The 23,191-nt window shown below is 35.1% G+C and overlaps 1 protein-coding gene across 32 annotated transcripts in view; it reads left to right on the top strand.

The window, feature by feature from the left end:
• The window catches only part of LOC5573475 (patronin), a 345,347-nt gene that overhangs the window by 135,038 nt on the left and 187,118 nt on the right, over window positions 1-23,191 (top strand). For all 32 annotated transcript variants that reach the window (XM_021854707.1, XM_021854726.1, XM_021854719.1 and 29 more), the window contains one exon: window positions 3,509-3,597. In XM_021854707.1, coding sequence (XP_021710399.1) covers window positions 3,509-3,597 — 89 coding nt within the window. The remainder of the gene's footprint in view (window positions 1-3,508; window positions 3,598-23,191) is intronic.

The raw sequence follows: 23,191 nt of genomic DNA, 5'->3' as shown, positions 1-23,191 counted from the left end.
CACATCCGTGATGTTTATTTGGAATTGCAGTCTCTTGGTCAGAGCGTTGACAGGCCACTGCCGACTCAACTATCACATGGCAAATATTCAGCGTGCTGACTCATTTGTGTGTGATAGTTGTGACTCCGATTATGGAACTTCGTATCACCTGATATGTAACTGTCCAGTTTTTGCGCAAATGCGATTCCAATTACTTGGTAAACACTTATTAAGTGAAACTGAATACAGAAGCCTGAATCTTCAGGACATCCTGTTATTCTTAACCCGCTGTGGTAATGAGCTATAGGCTCTCTTTACGCTCATGCGTTTTGCAGTGCCCTTTTTAGGGCGCTGTTCGAACCCATTGTGGTATGGAGCTACATGCTCTCATTTCGCTTATGCGATCTTCCCTCTTCAAGGGACCCCACTCCTATTTCCTCCCATCTTTCCCTTCCCTTTCCTCTCCTATCGGGTAGATGATGAAATAGGCTCAAATATGGCGATGGCACAAATCTCCCAACTGGTGGGGAACGTGCCTTTGGAGCCGGCCTTCTGATACCTGATACCTGGATTCTTGGCGAATTTTTTGCATAACGCTAGGCAAACATTTCTGGCAAAATTTCTAAAATTTTTAAGGTTCAGGCGAATTTGTGGAACAATTTTGGACAGAATTTTATTAGTGAGGTATATGAATAGTTCAGTTGAAACTCATAACGTATTTCCCATTTTCCTATTTCTAAATTTCTAGAATAATTCTCGAATAACCAGGAGGGCACTAACAGTAAAACTGAATTTTGTTTGCTTTGCTACCTGAGTAGGAATAACTCGCACGTATCTTTGAATACCAAATGTTGGTATCATATCATAATTATGTATTATTCAATAGGTAACACCTCAATTTAGTATTATTATGGTATTATAAATAATGTTACAACAAAAAAAAAATTCTCATATACAAAAGTTATTGAGATCTGCTTGACGTATTGCAGAATTTTACTTTTATATGAAAATGCATAATATGTTATTAAGGGTAGTGCTTCGTGAAGCCCAAGCAGGACAGTTCGGTTTTGCGTCGTCCGATAGATTTAGCTCACAGTTTCGCGCATGTTTTCGTCGCCGGAGATTTTTTTTCTTCTGTTTTGGAGCGTCTTGCTGGGTAGTGCTTCGTGAAGCCCAAGCAGGACCGTTTTTACATTCAGAAATGGAATAGTGAAAAGTGAAAAATGAAAAAGTGATTTGTTTGATTTGTGTCCTCAGTACTGTTGGTTTTTGGCCGCCCGAAGTTCACCGAACCATCCGGAAGTGACATGCAGCACATAAATTTAGAGAATCAATCCGGTGAGTTTGTTCCAGTATGATACTTTTTCTTTTGTGAGCCTTCCGGATCGTTTTTGTTCGCGTCGTGGAACTTCTGATCGTTTCTTGAACGGAAAATGTTATTTTCGGAGTTTGATAATTATGTTCAGATTGCGCATTCTGTCCGGGCGGGTGTAACGCAACTAACAATCGGTTGTGGATGCTTTTTAACTGTTCGATGACCCTGGAGGGATCGATCCTGCTTTTCGTATAATTTTGAGCAGAAAAACCGACTGTGTCCTAGGGTGTTTAGTTCGAACGCGCTTCCTTTCGTTTTTCGATTATCTAAAAATACAGTACCACCCAGTACAGTTTTTCAATGAGCACAGTACAGTTTTTCAATAGGCGTGATTTTTTTTTTTTACGCGTATCGTTACAAAATCCGATGACCCTGGAGGGATCGGTTTTGCTTTTTACTGGTTGTTGAGCAAAAATATTACTGCACAATCGACAAGCATTTCGCGAAATACTATTTATACTATAAATAAGCTATTGTTTTCTCTTTTGATTGCCGGCATTCAAAAGATTAATTTGAAAACGCTTAAACAACAAATATTTATGGTCTATCGCCAGCTTTCTAGGCGAATCCTGACAATATACCTTCCCCAACCTCCAACTCCGTAGCACTTATGAGGGTGTCGCTGAGTCGGTGGCCTCTCATTAAGTAAGTGCTACATCAACATTTCCTTCCCCTATCCCAAGTTACGGTAAAGATGGGCGTGGCCGGGAATAGCGATATTCATGCTTTTAGTATTCTTGTTTATGATTTGAACAAGGTATACTCCCCTGCCTTGTTCTTGAAAGTAGTCAGGATGAGATTATTAAAAAGAAACATGAATGTTGCTAGTATCCAATCTACGAAGTATACCGTAACTACGCTAACGCTAACGCTAACGCTAAAATGCATAATATCCCGACCAGAACCGCATAACAAGATTTTAACACATTCCTATCAGCAGCAGTTAAAAATAACAGAAGTTGATATAATTTTGTTATCAAGATAGCTTTGTTCTCAACTTGTTATATGCTTAGTAACACATTTATAACAACATTTGTTATATTTTTGACATCGCTTTTATAAGTTTGTTGCAAATAACATCCGATGTCATAAACAGTAACAAAGTTTGCAATAATTTTGTTATTTTGTAACATCCTTGCAACACATTCTGTAATAACTTTGATATAATTATAACAGGGTTTGTTTATATTTTAGTTCAATTTGGTGCAAATTTTGTTAGAATTTTTGTTATTTTAACTACTAACGGTACATGTTTTATAACAACTGGTGATATAAAAAAATCATATCAGAGGAACACATTATGTTATAATCTTGTTTCTTCCATCTGGTCGGGATGTTATTAAGGTATTACAATACTTGATCTAATTATCTGTTTGGTGTTTGTAAAATTTGTATGAGATATTATTTGTGGTATTTTACCTCTTATGCAGGGCTTTTTCATACATCCTTCAGGTAGTAAGTATTGGAAATCATCTTTAGTTTGGTATTCAATAATTTTCTTCTACTCTGGTATTGATGTTTTAGAATTGAAGGAAGAGAAGGCAACAGATGTGGAAGTGTGCTCATAAGAACACTAATCTGTGAAACAGGCTTTGTCGCCAGAAAGAAGAAGAAGAAGGCAACAAAAGCCGGAAGATTCTTATAGAAAGTAAAGAATATTTGCTATTTATCCTATTTTGTTTCATGTAACTCACAATCGCAACCTGTAATTATTTCAAATTTAGGATAAGTGCAAGTGTTAGAATGCTAAAAGTATATGAGAAGCATTTTGATTAACTTAAATTGGTGGACCTCTGTTAGTCAGCAAGTAGCTTTCATTTGGAGTGAAAAAAAAATTGCGTCAATTTCAAGTTTGTTCGCTATTTTCAATTTCATCAGAAATCCCGTTTCTCATCATAAGAGCTCCGCTAGTTTTAGACTCTGAGGCCACAATAAAAAAGCTGACGCATTCGTCTAAGGGCAGCTCCAAAAACGAGCAATGATATATACTCAGTGAAATGAACGTTTTTGCTCAGACATGCAGTTTAGCTATAGAAATCGACTGGTGATCACAAATGTGGGGGTGTTTTTTTTTCTTCTGATAATGACGATCTGTGGAGTACCGTGTTCCATTCTATTACAGCATAATTTATCTTTTTTTTTTCTCCTTTCCAGAATGCCCACATGACTGTGATAGAAGCGCTGATGGTGTTGTACGCTAAAGAAGTGGCTTCCAGTGGACGAATTTCCAGTGCATTAGAAAGGTAAGATTGCATCTGTCCCAAAGACACTGTGACAGGGTGACCAGCGCACCGGGAAATCGGGAAAACCGGGAAAAAGTCGGGAATTTCGAATCACCGGGAGAAAACCGGGAAATATACGGGAATTTCAATTAGCATCGGGAAAATTTTGCATATCAAGTAATGTTTTAACCAGCACGATCTATACCAGTGCTTCTCAAACTTTTTCAACTTTCACCCCCTTGAGGCCCCCTAATATGTGATTCACATATTTTAATTAGGCGCTGTACGCCAGAAAATTTCCTTGACTCGCATATCCATAGAATCATAATACAATAACTTTTATGTACATTTATGTTTTCTTAAATATCGATAACCCACAGTTAATATGAATGATTTATTGGACTGTAATTTATAATATCGATTTTAACAATATCTTGCGTGCATTACAGGCTACTGAATCAGTCAATCCATCATCTGCTGTTTCTAAAATTACTGCAATAATTTTCCGAAATTGTGAATGATAAATGTTTGATGTCTCTAGGAACGCATTTTTATCCAATCCGAATACCCTGAAACATATATGAAAACCCAGAATGTTTTTCAACTCATTGTTCAATGCAATTTTTCTAACACCAAGAAAACTCGATTTTTTTTTCGAAAGTCTTAAAAGTTCAAATCTGACGCATCTCTGAAAATTCTTCAAATGTATTTTTAAAACACTTTTTAAAAATACATTTGAAGAAATTACGTCTTTAGAATCGTTGGAACCCGATTTTTGTTTGCTAAATATTTCAAAATTTGTTTCTAAAATGATTTCTACCATAATAACAAATGAAAAAGAGTGCAACCGGAACATAAGCACATTAGATTTTTTTGTCCGTTCTAAAAACTCATGATATTGAAAAACCTGAATGCATCACACAATCATCAAGTGTTGCCTATCATAATTTGAAAATGATCATGATTAGAGATATAACGGTTTAAGGTAAAATAGTCCTGGAAATAGTTAAGTTTGGAATTGATTAACCATCAGATATGTGTTCTCCAAAGGTTATGAGTAATTATTTTCAAATGCTCCAGTGTTAGCTTTTTAGCCCCCTTTCTAGATTTTTCGCCCCCCCAAATTCTGTTTTACAAATTTTCGCCCTCTTGAGCCTGAAAATCGCCCCTGTGGGGTGAATTTGCCCACTTTGGGAATCACTGATCTATACTTTAGTGGATTTTTACTAAAGTTTTTGAATTCGAATCCCAATCCCAATAAAGCCAAGAACATATTCTTAATTTTTTATCAGAAATAATTGCCCTGAGAAAATGTTCTAGATTTGTGGGGATAAAACATAACAAAAATTATATGCTGATGTCCATGGAACGAAATGTTGAACAATTGATATATTCATTTTTATGTCTACCAAAGCTGTAACCGTTTAAAATTTAAACTATGATTCATTCAAAGATTGACTCGATCCCATAATATAAACAAGGGTCAATCTTTTTTTAGCACTGAACTTGTTCATAACAAATTTTACGATTACCTAAAATGACCGTCGTAAAATATCGTTTCATAGATCAAACTGAAATTTAGCAGAATCAGTATAAGCCCAGAAAATTTGAATGCGCAGCGAAATATCTGATTTCCGTCTACCCCTAATAGAAATGCTTTGGGTTAAGCAAAAAACTCGTACTTAAAAGTCGTTTGAAATAGTAAAAAAAATCGCAATAATGTTTCTTAGCATATCATTAAACCGGGAATATTTTTGAAATATCGGGAAAAAACCGGGAGAAAACCGGGAATTCGAAATTGACTTTTCACTGGCCACCCTGCTGTGATGATGAAAACGGGGAACAACCTCAGCACCTTCCTTTTCCGACATATAGCGAGATATTGAAATAACAAATGCAAAAAGACGGAACGAAATTTATTGAGTAAATATTGATTCGGCCTTACTTTGGTCCGCGCGGTCATACTTGTTTGGGATGTTAGTGTGTGGGATGAGATTGCGGATTGCGTTTGTGTGGCAAATACATGCAATGCAATGTGGATTTTTTTTTGATAACTGGTTTGAGTTTGCATTTGTTGTTGGAAACTTTTGGCGCGCCAATTATCGCTATTTTTCAACCGAGGATGATAATTGTGCGATTTTTTTTTTTTTGGAATTATCTAATCAAAATTCTCTTTTTGCGTTCTTATGAATAATGATAGTTGGTAGGAATTCATTCATTAGAGAATTCCAATGGTAAATTTATCTGGGTTCCCCCATTGATCGATCTATCGTCATTGGAGTGATTAGTTTTAATTATTGGTTTTACTGAATCTGTGAGTCTCAATATTTTACTGCATCTCGTAGAAACGGTTTGGAAATGGTCTTTTGGTTGGCACAATTCAAGATGTTGAATATTACAAGGATACCTAAAAAATTGATCAAGCAGATACATATGTGTTAAAGGTTTCTTAGAGATCCTACGTGACTTAGGTAGGGGATGCTAGGAATCCCGCAAGACTTCATCAGAAGTGCGGATACCTATTCCTTTAATGCATGGATTCATTAGTTATATCTGCAAGAAGATCATCAAAGATTACTTTAAAATTCGCTTCATAAAGTCCTTCTGCATTTTTTCAGGAATTACTCCATCAATGTTCTCGACAATTCTCTGTAAAAATTCTCATAATTTCTGGGTCAATTACTTCAGAGTAGCGCTTCGTGAAGCCCAAGCAGGACAGTTCGGTTTTGCGTCGTCCGATTGATTTTGCTGACGGTTTCGCGCGTGTTTTCGTCGCCGGAGATTTTTTTCCCCTGTTTTGGAGCGTCTTGCTGGGTACGTATTTGGGAAGGCCCAAGCAAGACGGTTTATTTTCGGGACGCCAAGAAGTTTTGCTGTCAGTGTCAGTTTTGTGTTCAGTCGAGAATGGATTACCAACTGGTGAGTTCGTTTCATGCTTGTGATAACACATATTTACTTGAAAGCGTAACTTTTATGTAATATTAAAACAAACTTTGTATGGTTTGTCACTATAGGTGTCGGCATTATGCTTTTTTCTTATACAATTTGATTATACATATATTTTTCTCTTTTTGACATTATTAAAAATTATCTTTTGAATTGTTCGACATTGTGAATGTTGACGTATTTTCTAAAACTTCTACCATATCGAGACAAAATGCACAGTAATACTCATATGTAATTTTCAAACAAACTATGTATGGTTCGTCACTACAAGTGTCGGCATTATTCCTGTTTCAGAAACTCCCATCCCTTATTCATTTGGATCGTAGTGCAATTCTTACCAGTTCCGATCAATCACGGAGTAGCAACCATTGACATGTACAGTCAGTCTATGCTATGCTATAATTTCTGGGTCAATTACTTCAGATCTAGCTTGGAAACTTTCTTGAAATTTTTGATCAAAAATCGCAAAAAAGTTCATAACAAATAAAATAAGATGAAATTCTTGGAAAATCCGTGGATGAAATTTTAAAAGAATCACTAGATGAATTTCTGATGAACTTTTTTAAGAACTTGCTTAAGAAATTTCTGGATTAATCTCCAAAGGAATTCCTGAAAACATCTGAAGCAATTCCTGATGTAATTGCTGATGCTTTCCTAATCAATACGTCCAAGTTGAATTCCCAAATTCACCTGTTGAAGTTATTGCTAGAGCAAACAATGAAAAATACTAAGAAAAGTAATACATAATACATGACCTAATGTCACAATAAATCCCCAAAGAAATATTATTTTTTTAATTAAATGTCTGTTTGGGTTATCAAAGGAATCCTTATGGAAGCTCTTGAAGTATTTCTTGGTTCCTGTTTGCTCGCTTTTCGTTTTTATTATTCTTACACATATCCTGAAAATCTTGTGCTGATTTCTGCTTTAATTCCTCGACGACTTTACGACTCTCATAAGTCGACAATAGGATGATCTACCGTGAGATTTTATTTACACGATAAGTATCTTTATAATTCTCTAATTGGGTCATAAACGTTTCAGAGAATCGGATGAAACAAAATCCATTTGACAAGAATAGAAAAGCCGGCTGCCGAAATCGACAGTTCAGCTGCTTAAATATACATATATTTTAAATTTTGGTAAAATTCAGCATCTAGAATGGATTTTATGCAAATCATGATGATTCGATGAAGTCACTTAGATATTGAATATATTATAATTCAATTTGTATCATTGTGCTGTGACGATCTTCCACTCACGGGTAAAAATGCGGCACCCAAAACAAGGAGAAAAGGTCATGATTTTGGGAGGAATGTGTATTTTCATGTTATGAAAATACACCATGACCAAAAGTCATGAAATCACGAATCTTTTTACCGTAACGCCAGCTGCACGTTACGTTTCCAAAGTGTTAATTCAAATCATCAAATCATAAACTATGTATGCTGGAACCATGAATAAAATTCATGAAAACATGAAAATTATTCATGGATTTAGATACCTGTCATTTATGATTCCAGTTTTGGTGATGAAAAGTGGAAATTTGAGTCATGAAATCATGAAGCAGGATCATGAAATCATGAACTAACTTCATGAAAACATACAAACGTCAATTATGATCCCAGTATATTTGTCATAGGTAAACAAATAACATGAAGATGGATTTTGTGCCGGTAGTTTCGGAATAAACTGTGAGTGCCACATCTTTGACAGGAACGCCAACATCCGGTGGTTAGGTTTGCACGAAAAATGTCATTCCAAACATCAGTTGAATTGGCACATCGTCCCTGGGCTGCAAAATGCTGGTGGATTGTATTGGCGATAAACGACTCTGCGGGCGTGGAAAGTGGTAGAGATCATCCGGCTGCCGAAGGTTTGTGTGAGCTGCTCTATTGTAAGATGTGGAGAATGCATCACACCGAAAATTTAAAATCGCCGACGAATTTGTCAAGCAAAACCTTCGTCAATCATTGCCCGGTACGGAATAATCAGTGTGAAATCTTGCAAGTACATTTTCGCACATCTAATAGCAATGGCAGTCATTGGGTCATCGGGAATGTCATCGATATGATGGCAAAGTTCCGACGAGCATGATATTCTAATTAACCTCTTCCGCAAACAAAACTTATTCATAATTTCACTGGAAAAAAAAACACTACCGATCGCAAAAGACGTGTTGACTTAAATGAAAAAAGTGACAGTTGGATTTATGTAACGCCCTGAGCATACAAATTCTTGAATAATAGCCATGGTTTCATGACTTGTAGTCATGATATTATGAAACATAAAATTTTATGATTTCATGACTTTTTGTTCATGATTCCGGCAACGGATTTTTTTCCGTGCTGAGTGTCACATGCATATCGGTGCGCGATGATGCGATTCCGAGTTCAATGGAAAAGAAATCCCATTCTGACTCGGCTCATTCATCGTGGGAGTCTACATACAAGTACGGCACAAGTGCCAAATCAAGAAACTGGTCCTGCCTTAATTAGAAGCTTGTATGAACGCGCTCCTTCAGCGTGTAAGATAACAAAGGAGTTCTCTCATCAGAAACTCACATACAAAGTGAGTATGTGAGTTTCTGACAGCGGTCCACCTTCGGTCCAGAACTTTCCAAAAGATTGATCATGACGACATTTTTGCACACGGGCGGACCAGATGGTACAGTAAAGTGGATCTACCATATTGTGTGGTTGACGAAGTTCCTCATATGAACGCATGAATGAATGGACAACCGTTCGACGATACAGAGTATGAATGGTTGGTTGACCAATTCCGTCTAGTCTGGGTAATGTGAACGCGCGTGGGGTGTCAATCTGAATAGTGAGATAGTTTCCAAAGACCTTGCAGGCTGATTTGTAATGTAATTTTCATTGGCTACATAATATGCGGCGGTTTTGATGCAGGGCTGGTAGCAGGTCTATTTCTAGAGACTTGGTCACTATTTCATTGGAAGTCTAAAAATCTATATTTTTCTGGATGGTCTCTAAAACAATGTTGGTAGACTCAAACTCAAATCTCAATCATTGAGTTCTCCCGCTAGAATAAACTCGTTTGAGATCTGCTTCGAAAAACTCACGCATGAGATTTTTTTTGCAATATCACTTGCTCACTAAGGTTGGTTATATTTCTAGCATAGCATTGCATAGCATAGACAGACTGTACATTAGAGCATTTCACAAAAATCGAAAAGTCTGGGATTCAACCAGTCACCCCTAGTCCTAATTGCAATACTAAAACAAACTAACAGACAAATTTTCATCCAATTTAGAGAAGATTTGGAGGTGCTTCAAGCCAAATTTGTGTTTTTGGGTATATTTTACCTTAAAAAAAATCTAACGAGAATTTGGAAAATAAAAATCAAAATAAATACCACTAGTTGAACGTATTATTTATACTTTAAAACTTTTGAAAACAATGTATGCCGATTGGAGATGGTTGTGACCTATTAAAATTGTTTTCAAAACCACCTCCTTCGTGATATTCTGTCCGTACAAACGTTTTGAAATTTGTATGGGCCGTGGTCTTTGCCAAAACCATGCCCCCCATAGATGACCAAGTGGTTTATTGACGGCCTCTTAGGTGGTTTGCCTAAGACAAGGGAAGCAAACACTCGCCGTTGAAATTTTTTTTTTTGAACTCAATTTCGATTGTATTCGCTTGAGATCCATAATACTGGTTTTGACATAATAATATTTTGGGTGAATTGACGTCTGTATCCAGAATTCGAAGCTTCTGGGAATTCAAGTCAATTCAGTAGGTACATTTTATACCCACAAAAAAAAATCTAAAAAGCCAAATTTGTTTTTATTTTACTCTTTAAAAGCGTATAAAAAACGATTCTGGGGAATGTCCTATTCTGGGGAATGGTTTTCTGGGGAATGTCCCATTCTGGGGAATGGGTTTCCTGGGAACGTCATTCCGGGGAATGTCATTTTGGGGTTTGACTTTCTGGGAAATGTCCTACAACCATGTACATATTATTGTTGTAACGGGAAGTAACGACCATTCACTTTATAAGAAAAATAGTTTCATCGCAGTAACCATCGGGATGTCAATGAAAAATAATACCTCCACTATTGGTACACTGTTCCTTTAGTTGAGGTACATGTTTAATTTGTGTTCCTATAGTTGCGGGATCCGTGGTTTTCTTATGGGATCCTCCATTATAGGAACACTTTACCGCAACTATTGGTACAAGTGAGAAAAGTTTAGGCAGTTTTGGTGGTATTTCATCAATTTGAAGCAATTTGAACGGAGTTTTCAGCTATTTCGTATATCAAGAAGTCAATACATGTATTGGCGGTGTCGGATCTGCAGCTAATTCAATTAAATCAGTGTAAATGGCACTACCGCAACTATAGGAACACCCACAACTAATGGATCACTTACCCTACTTGATGAGATTCACGTTTTTTATCTACTGTACTGAGAAGACCCACGTGAATGTCGCGAAATTTAAGCCTACTACTATAACCATTCCCAGCACTGTGTAGGACACATGGTTATCCAAATGAATCTTTTCTGAAAAAGTTTTTCTTCAATTTCTATGAAATAGTGGTCATATTTTATTATCTCAGCAATTTATCTAAAAAATACTCAAAGGTTTTCTCAAAAAAACAGAAGTTCTTTCAGAGATCCTTGCTGGAGTGCATCAGCAATTACTTTAAGGATTACTTTTCAAAATACCACCCAGATTTTTTTCAGAAATTACTCCATTTTTTTCTGAAAAATTGCTTTGGAAGTTCACTGGAGACATAACTAGATAAAGACTGTGAGGATTCATTGGCGAACTTCTCAAAGAGTGTTTGAAGGAAATTTGGAAGGAATTATTTGAGAAATATCCGGTGGAATTCACTGATAGTATTATTTAAAAATAAGTCCAGATTGAAAACCTGGTAAAAAAGGTTGAATTTCTGTAATTGTCTTAAATGAAAATCGCTGGAAGATTTGCTGGGTGAACTCCTTCCTGAGAAAAATCACTCATGGTGAAATTTCTGAAGTTTTTCTTCTGTCTTTATTATGAGCTAAAAATCTCTGGGCTGGTTCATTTCGGGTACAACGGCTTTAGTTCACTTACGAAAGAGGTCGTAACTAAAACCATAACACCTCGAGTATGGGATTCAATCCCTGGTCCTCGTCGTGAGAAACAATAGCTCCGTCTCTGGAGTAACTTTTGGGTTTATCTTGAGAAAAAAATCACGTTGAATTCTTGAAGGTATTTTGAACACATTTATTGAAGGATGTTCGTAAAGATTCACTAACTGAACTCCTGATTTTTTTTTTCGAATAATATTCGATGGAATCTTTTAACAAACACTTTTCCGGGTATCTAAGCCTATAAATTCATAATTCCAAAATTGGTTTCATGCTATCTTGCTATGGAACTGTCCACTAATAACGTTAGACAATTTTATTGGATTTTCAACCACCTCTTCAACACGAAGTGCTCCTCCAATGTCCAATACAGACTAAAAATGTCTCGAATTCCATATCATCATGGTATGGTGCAACAATTATGATAAAACCTGAAGTTCGTAGACACAAAAGTAAATTTGGACAAATGGAGAGGTAAAATTGTGAAAAATAATGGAATCGTTCTGGTGGGCTTCGATCCCACGACTCCCAATATGCTAGACTGGGCGCGTTAATCAACTACGCCACAGAACGGGGTAACGATTCTGCAACGTCATCCTAAGCGTGCCTACGAACAATAGTGAGAGATTTTATTTTTAGCGTTGTACTGTTGCCGTTTTTTTTTTAAACATTCTCGGTAAGTTTAAGCCGTAATGGACATTTTTTTTATTTTAGAAAATTTAAACCTTATAAAAACCGTAATAGACATGACAACCCTAGCTGTGAACAATTATAAGGCAGCGTCCATTTATTACGCCACGTAACGCTAAAATTGGAAATTTTTGACCCCCTCCCCCCTATCCGTAACGTTTTTGTATGAAAAATTTCAAATTTTTGTATGAGCCGTAACGCTTGAGCCTACTCTCCCCCTCCCCCTAGAGCGTTACGTAATTTGTGGATGCCGCCTAAGTTATTCAAAATGGCCGATCAAACGAGTCGGTTTCGCGTTTCGTTTTGTTCGTGGTTTTGTTTCTAGCGCGTGATTTGCCGGGCAGAATAGTGTACACTCGATTCTGTTTTTGCACGGATTTTTTTACACGGCCGTGCAAAAATGTTTCCATACATTTTTTGTTCACTAAAACCCTATTTTTGGATGAAACGTCGAGAAATAGTGTTACTTTTTTGCACGGTTTTTTTTAAATTTTGAACTGAAAACTTTTTTTGCACGATACGCATTCCCCATGCAAAAACAGAATCGGGTGTATAGTCTTTCGATTCTGTTGCATGAGACTCTATGACACTACCCCGAGCGCCACTACCCCGAATGTCGTTACCCCGAACGCCACTACCCCGAATGGGTCATTACCACGAACGCCACTATCCCGAAAGTATAATATTTTGCGTTCGGGGTAATGGGATGCAGCCGTTGCATGATCCTGTGGGGTGAGCACTGGTGAAAAGCTCGCTTTTCGTTCACAACAGCAGCGTGGTGGTTGGCCAACACGTGACGACTGGAAGGTTAAGTCGAGGGTGGATTATCAATTGGTGAGCTCGGTAATTTTCAAACAAACCATGGAAGGTTCGTCACTACGGGTGTCGGCATAAACCCTTGTTCTTGTTCTATATTATTTTAAACCTTTAAGAGGTTATTTTACCCGAGCAGAAGCGAAGTTCTGACCATCAAATCGAGATATTGATTTGATTGACATAAGAGATAAAAGATCTGAAGATAATATCTAAATTTTATTCCTGGAACTTCTAAGCCATATCAAAATTTGATGTTTGCAGATCAAATGAATAGCTCGCTGATATTGGTTAGATCTTACAAAAGCTAAATATGATATGCTAATGATATTCTAGGAGTAAATTTTAGATATCATTTTCAGATCTTTTATCTCTTATATCTATCAAGCTAATATCACTTTTAGATGTCCATATCAAAATTAGTTATTGCTGAGCTTTTTTCACCTGCTCGGGTAGTAATGGCATTATAAGGGTGATTCTAGTAATGTACATTATGAATGTCGAAATCAAAAGTGCCAAGCATAGGATCCGTATTTTTGGCAAAATTAAAAACCGGGAACATTTGAAAACTATACCGGTAAATCAGGGAAAAAAGCGGGAATTTCAAAATGGAAATTCGGTGGCAATCATTTTTATTACTGGAGGTAAAAGCTGATGAAATAATTTTCCCTTCTTTCATAATACGCTGTTCTTTCGAGTCATAATGTTATACTAGTTATTGGCATTGTATGGCCATCCTTTTCAGGCTTTTACTCGACAAGTGTTGGTACGTTCACAAAACTAATCTGACACCAACAAACCTTACCTCAAATGGAAATTTAGTAATTATATCTGAATGATTCATTCAAACAAAATCGAATTCATATCAAACTATTTGCTAGCTTGAAATCAAAATCAACAACAAATGTTGGCTGGGAAGGCAAAATAAGTGTTCTCACAACACTAAATTGATGAGCTAACTCCGAGTGGGAATGTAATACAAGAACATAACCAAAAGCTATTGATGATGATGGTATTACATTCATGTTGATTGTTTGATTAAAGTAAATCTACAAGAATTATCCTAATAGTTATCCCAGTTATTTTGCTAGCTATTGTTTATATGGATTTATATGGATGTATGAATGAACTTTTCCAGTAATTCATCGTAACGTTTAGTATTGCTTCTGATATAGAATGCGAGTGATCTCTGCAGTATTTACTAAAGCAATTATTAGAAAAAAGTGCTTCAATTTAGAAAAAAAAAATCTGAATAACAGTTTTGGAGGAAAAAAAAAGTGAAATCATCTTAAAGACGTCTTTAACGAAAATATTGAGTGAAGCCAAATCGGTAGAGAAGCACTGGATGAATTTCTGAAGGACTTTTTGGTGAGATTTAGGTTAGAATTTTAGGAGGAGATCCTGTACATATCTATAAGGTATCTGGAACGAAATTGTTGGTGGAATACCCCATCATATCCGTAAAAGTATTAATAAATTAACTAATGAAGAAATCTTTAAAAAACTAAGTAAAATTGCAGTACCTAAACAAAAATGTAAAATTATATACAATAAGACGGGCAGTAATACTTGTCACGATTAATGTTCGAAAAATCTGATAGATGGTTTCTTAGAGATATGGTTTAATTATTTAGAAGAAAAACGTTATGCAAATTATTATCCCCTTGTTCCTGTTTTGATGCTCTTTTTTTTGGTTCCTGTATGATCTCTTTTGGGTTTTTAATGGTTCCTGTTTGATCTCTATCTTGATGCATGAGATCTCAAAAGTTCCTTTTTTAAACATACAGTCGTTACCAGCCCTGCATTATATTTCTAGTCATTTTCAAGTTATCTTCATTTTTAGGACGCCACTATGGGCGGTTTCCATACAGACTGGCGGTCAAAAATATTTTTTCCATCTCATGTCGTATTTATGACTTTTCTGATACAAATTTGATGTTTTATTTTCAAAAACAAGTTTTCGAGACTAACATTTGAATAGCGCCTATAGCGAAATAATAAGTTTTGTTACTAAAGATGCGTATAAGCCATTTATGCGATTGAGCGGTTCCACAGAAAATGACGACGTTTTTCCTAAATTTCATGTTTATATATTTTGATTTGAATGAAATTTTGCACATGCTTTCTTTATGCCCAAAAATGCCTTTTTGCATCATCGGTTCGCCATTTTGACTCTAGCCTTACTTTTGAGAAGGGCATAAGAAAAAAATCCTTAATAATTTTCAACAAATTGTAACTTAGAAACGGTTTGTCCGATCAGTTTGGTGTCTTCCGCAAAATTTTAGGTTATTGTTGGGACTATCTGGAAAAAATATACACTGTAAAAAAATGTTGTACTTTTTTTATATTTCGAAAATAAAGCTTAAAAATGAATTTTCTCAAAAATCGTATTTTTTTATATGTTAAAGTAGACAAAAAATGAAGTCTTTTGCACAGTGGGTCAATATGGAGAAATCATGGACAAAAAAGTTATGATTTTTTACAAAAAAAAATGGAAAATGGCATGCTCAATCATTTAAGCTTTGTAGTAATTTCCGAAGATTTGCGGCATGATTCTATATCCGTTAACTTATTTATCTCAAATTTTATACGCCAAGAAAAGCACTTAAATTTGAACAAAATTTATTTCATGTCTGATGGAGCTGCATCACAATATAAAAATAGAAAGAACTTTTCTAGCCAATTTAAGAAAAACTATATAGATGTTGAATGGCATTTTTTCGCAACATCGCATGGCAAACGGCCCTGCGATGCATTAGGGGGAACAATAAAACGCATGGCTACAAGGGCTAGTCTAGCTAAAGAACGTAAACATCCCATCAAAAATGCCAAGGAATTATTTGATTGGGCTCAAAAGCGAAAGGCGGAGCAACTAACACAAATTTTCTTTTCTTTTGCAACTACAACAGAGTATGAACATATCAAGAAGCAGCTTAATGAACAATATTCGAAAGCAATAACTATTCTGGGAAAACAAAAATACCATTCATTTATTCCAGTTTCCGTAGATAAAATAGAAGTTAGGCAATTTTCAAACTGTAATGATTGTAAAAAAATGTAAACATTATGAAAAAGTAAGAAATCTGTATCAAAATAGGACGCTCCATCATTGTATAAGAACATGAAAAAAATGCTTTCAGAAAAAAAATTCTTTATTTTATCAACTCGAAAAACATCCGAAAACAACCAAAAGTTGTGAATTTTCAGTAAATTTAATTTTAAAATCGCTGTATCTCGGAAACGGTAGCAATTAGCAAAATTTTCTCATGCACCTTTTTTGTAGCAAATTTTGCGTACTTTCATAAAATCGGGTCGAAAAGCATTCAAAAAAAAATTAAGACCATAGTGAAAAATCAACCTTTTTTAAAAAATTTATAACTTTTTTGTCCATGATTTCTCCACCTTGACCCACTGTGCAAAAGACTCCATTTTTTGTCTACTTTAAAATATAAAAAAAATAAAGAAAATCAAAAAAACGATTTTTGAGAAAATGGATTTTTAAGCTTTTTTTTTCGAAATAAAAAAAAATACAACATTTTTTTCTATAGTGTATATTTTTCCAGATAGTTCCAACAATAACCTAAAACTTTTCGGAAGACACCAAACCGATCAGACAAATAGTTTCTGAGTTTTAATTTTTTGAAAACTGTTAAGGCTTTTTTTCTTATGCCCTTCTCAAAAGTATCGCTAGGGTAAAAATGGCTAGGGTAAACCGGCATTTTTGGGTATAAAGAAAGCATATGCCAAATTTCAGCCAAATCAAAAAATACAAAAGTAAACCGACATTCGAATTCAAATGGAATCGCTCGATTAACGTTGAGCAAACCATTATAAATTTTAGAACATAGAAATGATGATATGAATAATTTAGCAATATTCATTTATAGTGGTAAGCTCCATCGAAGTTAATACGCCAATCGCGTATTATACTCGATTTTACTATACTAAAATCGAGGATAATACGCGATTGGCGTCGTAACTTCGATGGAGCTTACCACCATTAGTCTTTGAATTTTTTTTTTGGCTATTTTCAATAGAAAATGATTATTCACCATTTTCTATTAAAAATAGCAAAAAAAAAATGGAAAAATTCAAACAGCCCTAAATTAAAAAAGTGCAAATTAGTGCAGTTAAATTTTTCACGATCCTTTAGTTTACCTCTCAAAGTACCCTTGGAAATAAATGTTAAGCTGTGATTACGTGTGTGATTACGTGCTGTGATTACGTGCGCACTGTGTGCAATGCACGAACATTTGAGCAAATTGCACGAATGTTCGCGCGAACTGTGTAATATGTCCACGAGCTACTAGCAAACATATTGTAGAAACATATTCGTGCATTCAATCGTGTGTGTTCGTCGAACTTGCGTTGCATAGCAACCATTAAAAGTTGTGTAGTACAAAAGAAAACCAAATTATTCATTCGCCATGATCAGACTGTCAAATCAAAACATTGGTGTCGGAAAAGAATTTTTTCAGAGATCCCTCCAAGAAGTTTTAATCGCAACAAATTTCTTTCAGACCAGCTCAGATAGGGCAACAGAAGCAATTCATCTAGGAGTTCTACTAGGAGTTCTTCCAGGATTATTCCAAAGAATACCGCAGGAAAATCTCTACTGAGGAGGAGTTCCTGCTAGAATCGCCTTTGACTCCTTCATAGATTGCTCCGGCAATATTTTTAATGAGATACCTCCAAGAATTCCACCACCAGCTGGAACAGCGATTCCACCACAGATTCATCCATGGATTTCACAGGTCCTGAAACTCTTCCGAAGATTGATAGAAGGGTTCCTCAAGAAAAATGTTTACAAGGATTCTTGCAGAGTTGTCACAAAAGATTTCTCCAGGAATTTCTACAGTTTCTTCTAGGTTTATGGAAGATATTGCTCCAGAAATTCCACCATGAATTTCTCCAAGGATACTTGCAGGGTCTTCCCCAAGTAATACTGTTGAAGTTACTCCAGGAATTATACCGGAGATTTCTTCAAGGATTGCTCCATCCCTATTATGAATTCCTGCAGGGATAATACAAGTAATTATTTCACGAGTTTCTTAGGAGTTTCCTTCATGAATTCTCTCAGCGAAATCGCTACAGCATCTACTCCAAGCAGTTTGTAGGTAATCCTCAAGGTTTTGAATATCCAATTTTTTCCGAGGATTCATCCAAGAATGCCTTATAAATTCCTCCAGCGATTTCCCCATAAATTCCTCCACTATTCACATCCTAAATAACCTCAAGTATTCATCCAGGGATTCCTCCAAGATTTTTACCAGACACTCTTTTTCGGAGATGCTTTGATTAATTCCTGAAGCAATACCTGAATGGATTCCTGTAAAAGCATCTGGATGGATTTCTGGGGCAATCCCTTTCTAGAGGAACCTCAGAGAAAAAAAAGGAGTAATCTCTGTAGGATTTCATGGAGGAATCCCTAGAAAAATACTTAGAGGAACATCTGGGAGAGTCTCTGATTAAATATATGAAAGAAGCACTCAAAACAAAAATGAAATCTTTGGAAGAATATCCCGGAAGAGTTTTCTAGAATAATCCCTGAAGAAATTCCTGAAAAAAATGATTGAGAAATCTCTGGAGAAATCCTTGCGGAGATTTTCCTAGATAAATCCCTAGATGAGTCTCTAAAAAAAATAGGGGTCTCTGTTTACCTGGGTAAATTTTTGAAAGAATCCTGACAAGATTCAGTGAAGGCATATTTGGAGGAATTCTTTGGGAATTTATTCACTGTCACTAGTCTCTATGCTGGATACATCCCTAGAGAAATCCCTGGAACAATCGTTGGAGAAATTGCCAAATTTCTGGAGAACACCTGTTAAAATCTCTAGATGAATCCCTGTAGAAAGTATTGTGGAGGAATATCCGGAGGAGCCTCTGGAAATATTCCTAGATATATCATTGAAGGAATCCCTGAAGGTGTCTCTAGAGAAATTCCTGGATCAATGGAATGGAGTTCTATTCTCTTGATGAAATTACTGGGATGATTCTTTACGAAATTCCTGAGATATCGCTACAGAAGAGATTTGGAGGAACTTTTGGAAAACTGAAGGAATCTGCGAATGAATCCCTGGAGACATAGTTCGAGAAATCCGTGAAGAATTTCAGTATAAATCCTTGGAGGAATTCTTGATGGCATTCCTGGAGTAATTTATGAAGGAATCTTTGAAGATACAGTAATACCTCGATATAACGTAACTCGATTTTTATTTTCGTTACGTTATATCGAGGTTACGTTATATCGAAGCAAAATATTTTTTTTCTTAATTTCGTTCAATATGTATTTTTTGAAGAAGAATGGGTCTTGAATTGATATTATTGACCTAGCAGGCATTTTCAGTCTTTCCTACATAGTTGTACGATTTTTTTCCGTGTCTAATTTTTTTATATTTTTCTTTTCATTTTCATTTTTTTTTACGTCTCTATTACAGTAATCCTTAGAGATTTTTTTTTCAGGAAAAATCTTTGAAGGAATCCTTGAATACTCGGAGAATCTCTGAAATAAATTCATAAATAAGATCTTTCAGAAACCTTTAAACAAACTAATGTGGAGCAGTCTATGAACATTTTTAGCAGGCAATTATGGAAATTCAATAATTTTGCTTTGGAGCTTGTGGTAAAATTCTTAAAATAAATTCTTTGGTAATTTCCTGACCAAATTTTTGAATGAATGTCCCAAGAACTCATGATTTTTTTTTCAGAATTCATGAAGAAGTCACTAGAACCAAAGAACGCTCCAATAAAAACAAGAACTATCCTTGAGGGGTTTTCAATGGAAAAGTTTCTGAATGAATACGTGATGGAATTATCGGCAGTATTCTAGGAGAATTTTCTGGAGTAACTAGGGAACTGGCTCAGTTTTTGATTGAATTCCTGAATATATTTTTGTAATAAAAACAATCTATAGAAAAATTACTTGGTGTAATTTTTGATCAAAGGTACAGTAAAATTCAAAGATATATTTAAAAAAACATCATTGAATTTAAAATGCCTAGAATCCGGAATTCCTGACACATATTCTGGAGAAATTCCTGGAGGAATATTTGAACTATTTTTATTGAAATTCAATGAGAACATCCTGAAGAAATTCCTCAATTAATTCTTAAGACGGGAATCCGTTAAGTTTATATTGAGCAAAGTGACCCGGCGACACATAAGTGTAATCTGAGTTTGATGTAGTCTTTTTGACTGCAAAGTCTAAATAAAAAATCATAAAAGTTTTCGTAGAAAATTGAAGTGATTAGCAGGCTTGGATCCAGTTGGAGCGTAAATGCAGCAAAAATAAAGAAGAATGATGTAAGCATATGTACAGCAATGACAAAATGTTGTTCTTAACATTGAGGTTATAGCTCACTCGATATTATGACTGTATTAAGCGTTTTAACGCTTGCATTGCTTTGATTTATTATTGGTTGGTGTTTGAAACTTGAAAAATGTTTATTCTAGATCATAAATTATGTTTTTATTAAAAAATTGAAAAATGAATGGGTGCTAAAAAAAGTTACGTTATATCGAGGTAAAAATTACGTTATATCGAGTTACGTTATAAAGAGGTTACGTTATATCGAGGTTACGTTATATCGAGGTATTACTGTATTCCTGAAGTAATCTCATGACTTTCCAATGCATTTGGTTAAAAGGAGTATTTAAAGTGTTTTGTGGAATGGAATACTTGAGGAAAACCCTGATGGTATTCTGAATGATTTTGTTTAAGAATTTTAGAAAGTATTTGCGCAATAATCGGAACTAAAATTAATGGGAAAATTTTGATATTTTCATTAGTCTCACTTGTTAAGTATTGTTATTAATATATTTGCATTCGGACTAATACAAGATAATTTGGATTACTTATTTGAAAGAAACTATGTAATTAGGCTATTTTTATATGAGAAAATTACGCGTTAATTATCAAAGATCTTTCCTACTGGGGTTAGTTTAGAACCTACTTCATAATCAAAAGAGAAGAATTTTTAGAACACAAAATTTCTTGAGAGGTAATTTTTGTTTATTATACGCGGATTAATTATACGCGGCATTTTTAAAAATAATTCTAATTTAAAAGTTGTGGCTAAAATTTCTTAAAATAAAATACGGTGTTTTCGCCTTTATTCTTGTTTTCGACGGATCCAACTTTTGATCGAATCATATTCGTTCGAATCCACGGCTCACTTGATTTTGCTAACGAAAACGGGAATGCAAACCGTTTTTCGATCGAAAGAGCATTCGAACGTAAACAAAAATAGGGGTGATTATTATTTATTAGTTATAGAAAAGCCATGTTATTTTGTAAATTAAAGCAAGCTCATGTTTTTAGGCCACAATTTTGAGCTTCTATCAAGTATCACTCCATGTCATTTTCAAGAGTAATGATTTATCTGTAAAACTATTTATAATTACAGCTTTAATCGTATCCACTACTTGAATTGTGGGTCACTGGTATTGTAGAACTGATTTATGGCGAATTGTCTTTTGATATTTGTGTAAAATATAATGATAAATTACCATCTGTTACAGGTCACCCCGCCGTTGCAAGTCATTTGTTTGACGGTATTTCCAAAAACTATTTTAAATATTTCTTTTTAAATTGGCACAATGAATTTGATACAATGTTTCAAAATTTTCCTTCAATAACTATTCAGATTTTCTATAGGAATTTCACTAAGAATTACATTACAAGGAACTTTTCTTGTAATGTATTAGAATTTTACAAAATAAAATTCTAAAAAATTTGTTCAAATGCTTGAAGAAATCCAGAAAAAATGTCCTGGGGTAATTAATTACTAATCCACTAAAGACAAATGCCGGGTTTTTCAATTACAACAATTCATGGATAAATCCTTGACGAAATCTTTGGAAAAGAATATCTGATATGAGCATTTGAACATTTGGTTAAGGAATTGCTGGAAGTAGTTATTCTATAAGGAATTTCTTTAGGCTTCCAGGAAACAGTGGTGGATTTATCTGTAAAAATATATGTTGCAAAAGCCATGTAGTTTTTTTTTTTTGAATCAGAAGAAATTCTTTTAGGAATTCGTGAAGAAGTGCTTTGAGGAAGTTGTCTTTATGAACTTTGTAATCCGTTAACGTTGAAGGGTCTATCATCGTAATGGTTAAAATTTCGAGAACAGTTTTTCTGCTCAAAACTGAAATTTGTTCGCTGAAAATGTGTTCACTGTTTCAGTTGAAGAGAATAGAATACAGTGAACACATTTTCATGTACATATGTAAACGTTGGGGCCCAGATAGCCGTAGCGGTAAACGCGCAGCTATTCAGAATGACCATGCTGAGGGACGTGGGTTCGAATCCCGCTGGTCGAGGATCTTTTCGTAAAGGAAATTTTCTCGATTCCCAGGGCATAGAGTATCTTCGTACCTGCCACACGATATACCCATGCAAAAAATGGTCAATCGGCAAATAAAGCTCTCAGTTAATAAGCGTGGAAGTGCTCATAAGAACACTAATCTGAGAAGCAGGCTTTGTCCCAGTTGGGACGTAACGCCAGAAAGAAGAAGGTAAACGTTGCTGATTTCAAATGAAAAAAAAAAACTGCTTTTGAAAATTCAGCTGACAGATTCTGCTCCATAATAAATTTTTGAAAAAATGTGTTCAAAATTCGAATTTTTCGGAGAATTTTTCAAATCATTAGGGAAAAGACTTCTTTGTATAAATTAATAATTTTAGAATGATTACCGTAGAATAATCATTGGAAAAATATTTTAGGGCATGCATGTAAAATTTGTTTTACTTTTTCTTATTTTGGGCGAAAGCAATATTTTTGGGAATTCCCCCGGAAACGGCTAAAAAGAAAGTCCAATAGTTGGATATGGAAAGTGAAATTCATGTAGAACATGACAAGACTGGAATTCCTTGTATCAATTCACCGATTGAATCACCGGTGAAGCTATGAAAGAATTATGGAATGAAATGCTAGAGTAAAGTCTGCCAAAACTTGCTGCAGTAAAAATTTGGAGAGAAATCTAAGAGTGAAATTGAGGATTTGTAAAAATAAGTGGATAAATGAAAGGAATCATTGAAGCAATCTTATTTAAAGAACTC

The sequence above is a fragment of the Aedes aegypti genome, chromosome 3 (genome assembly GCF_002204515.2).
Source record: "Aedes aegypti strain LVP_AGWG chromosome 3, AaegL5.0 Primary Assembly, whole genome shotgun sequence".
Lineage (NCBI taxonomy): Eukaryota > Metazoa > Arthropoda > Insecta > Diptera > Culicidae > Aedes > Aedes aegypti.
The sequence above is the reverse complement of the archived record's forward strand: the minus strand, read 5'-3'. Positions and strand labels throughout refer to the sequence as shown.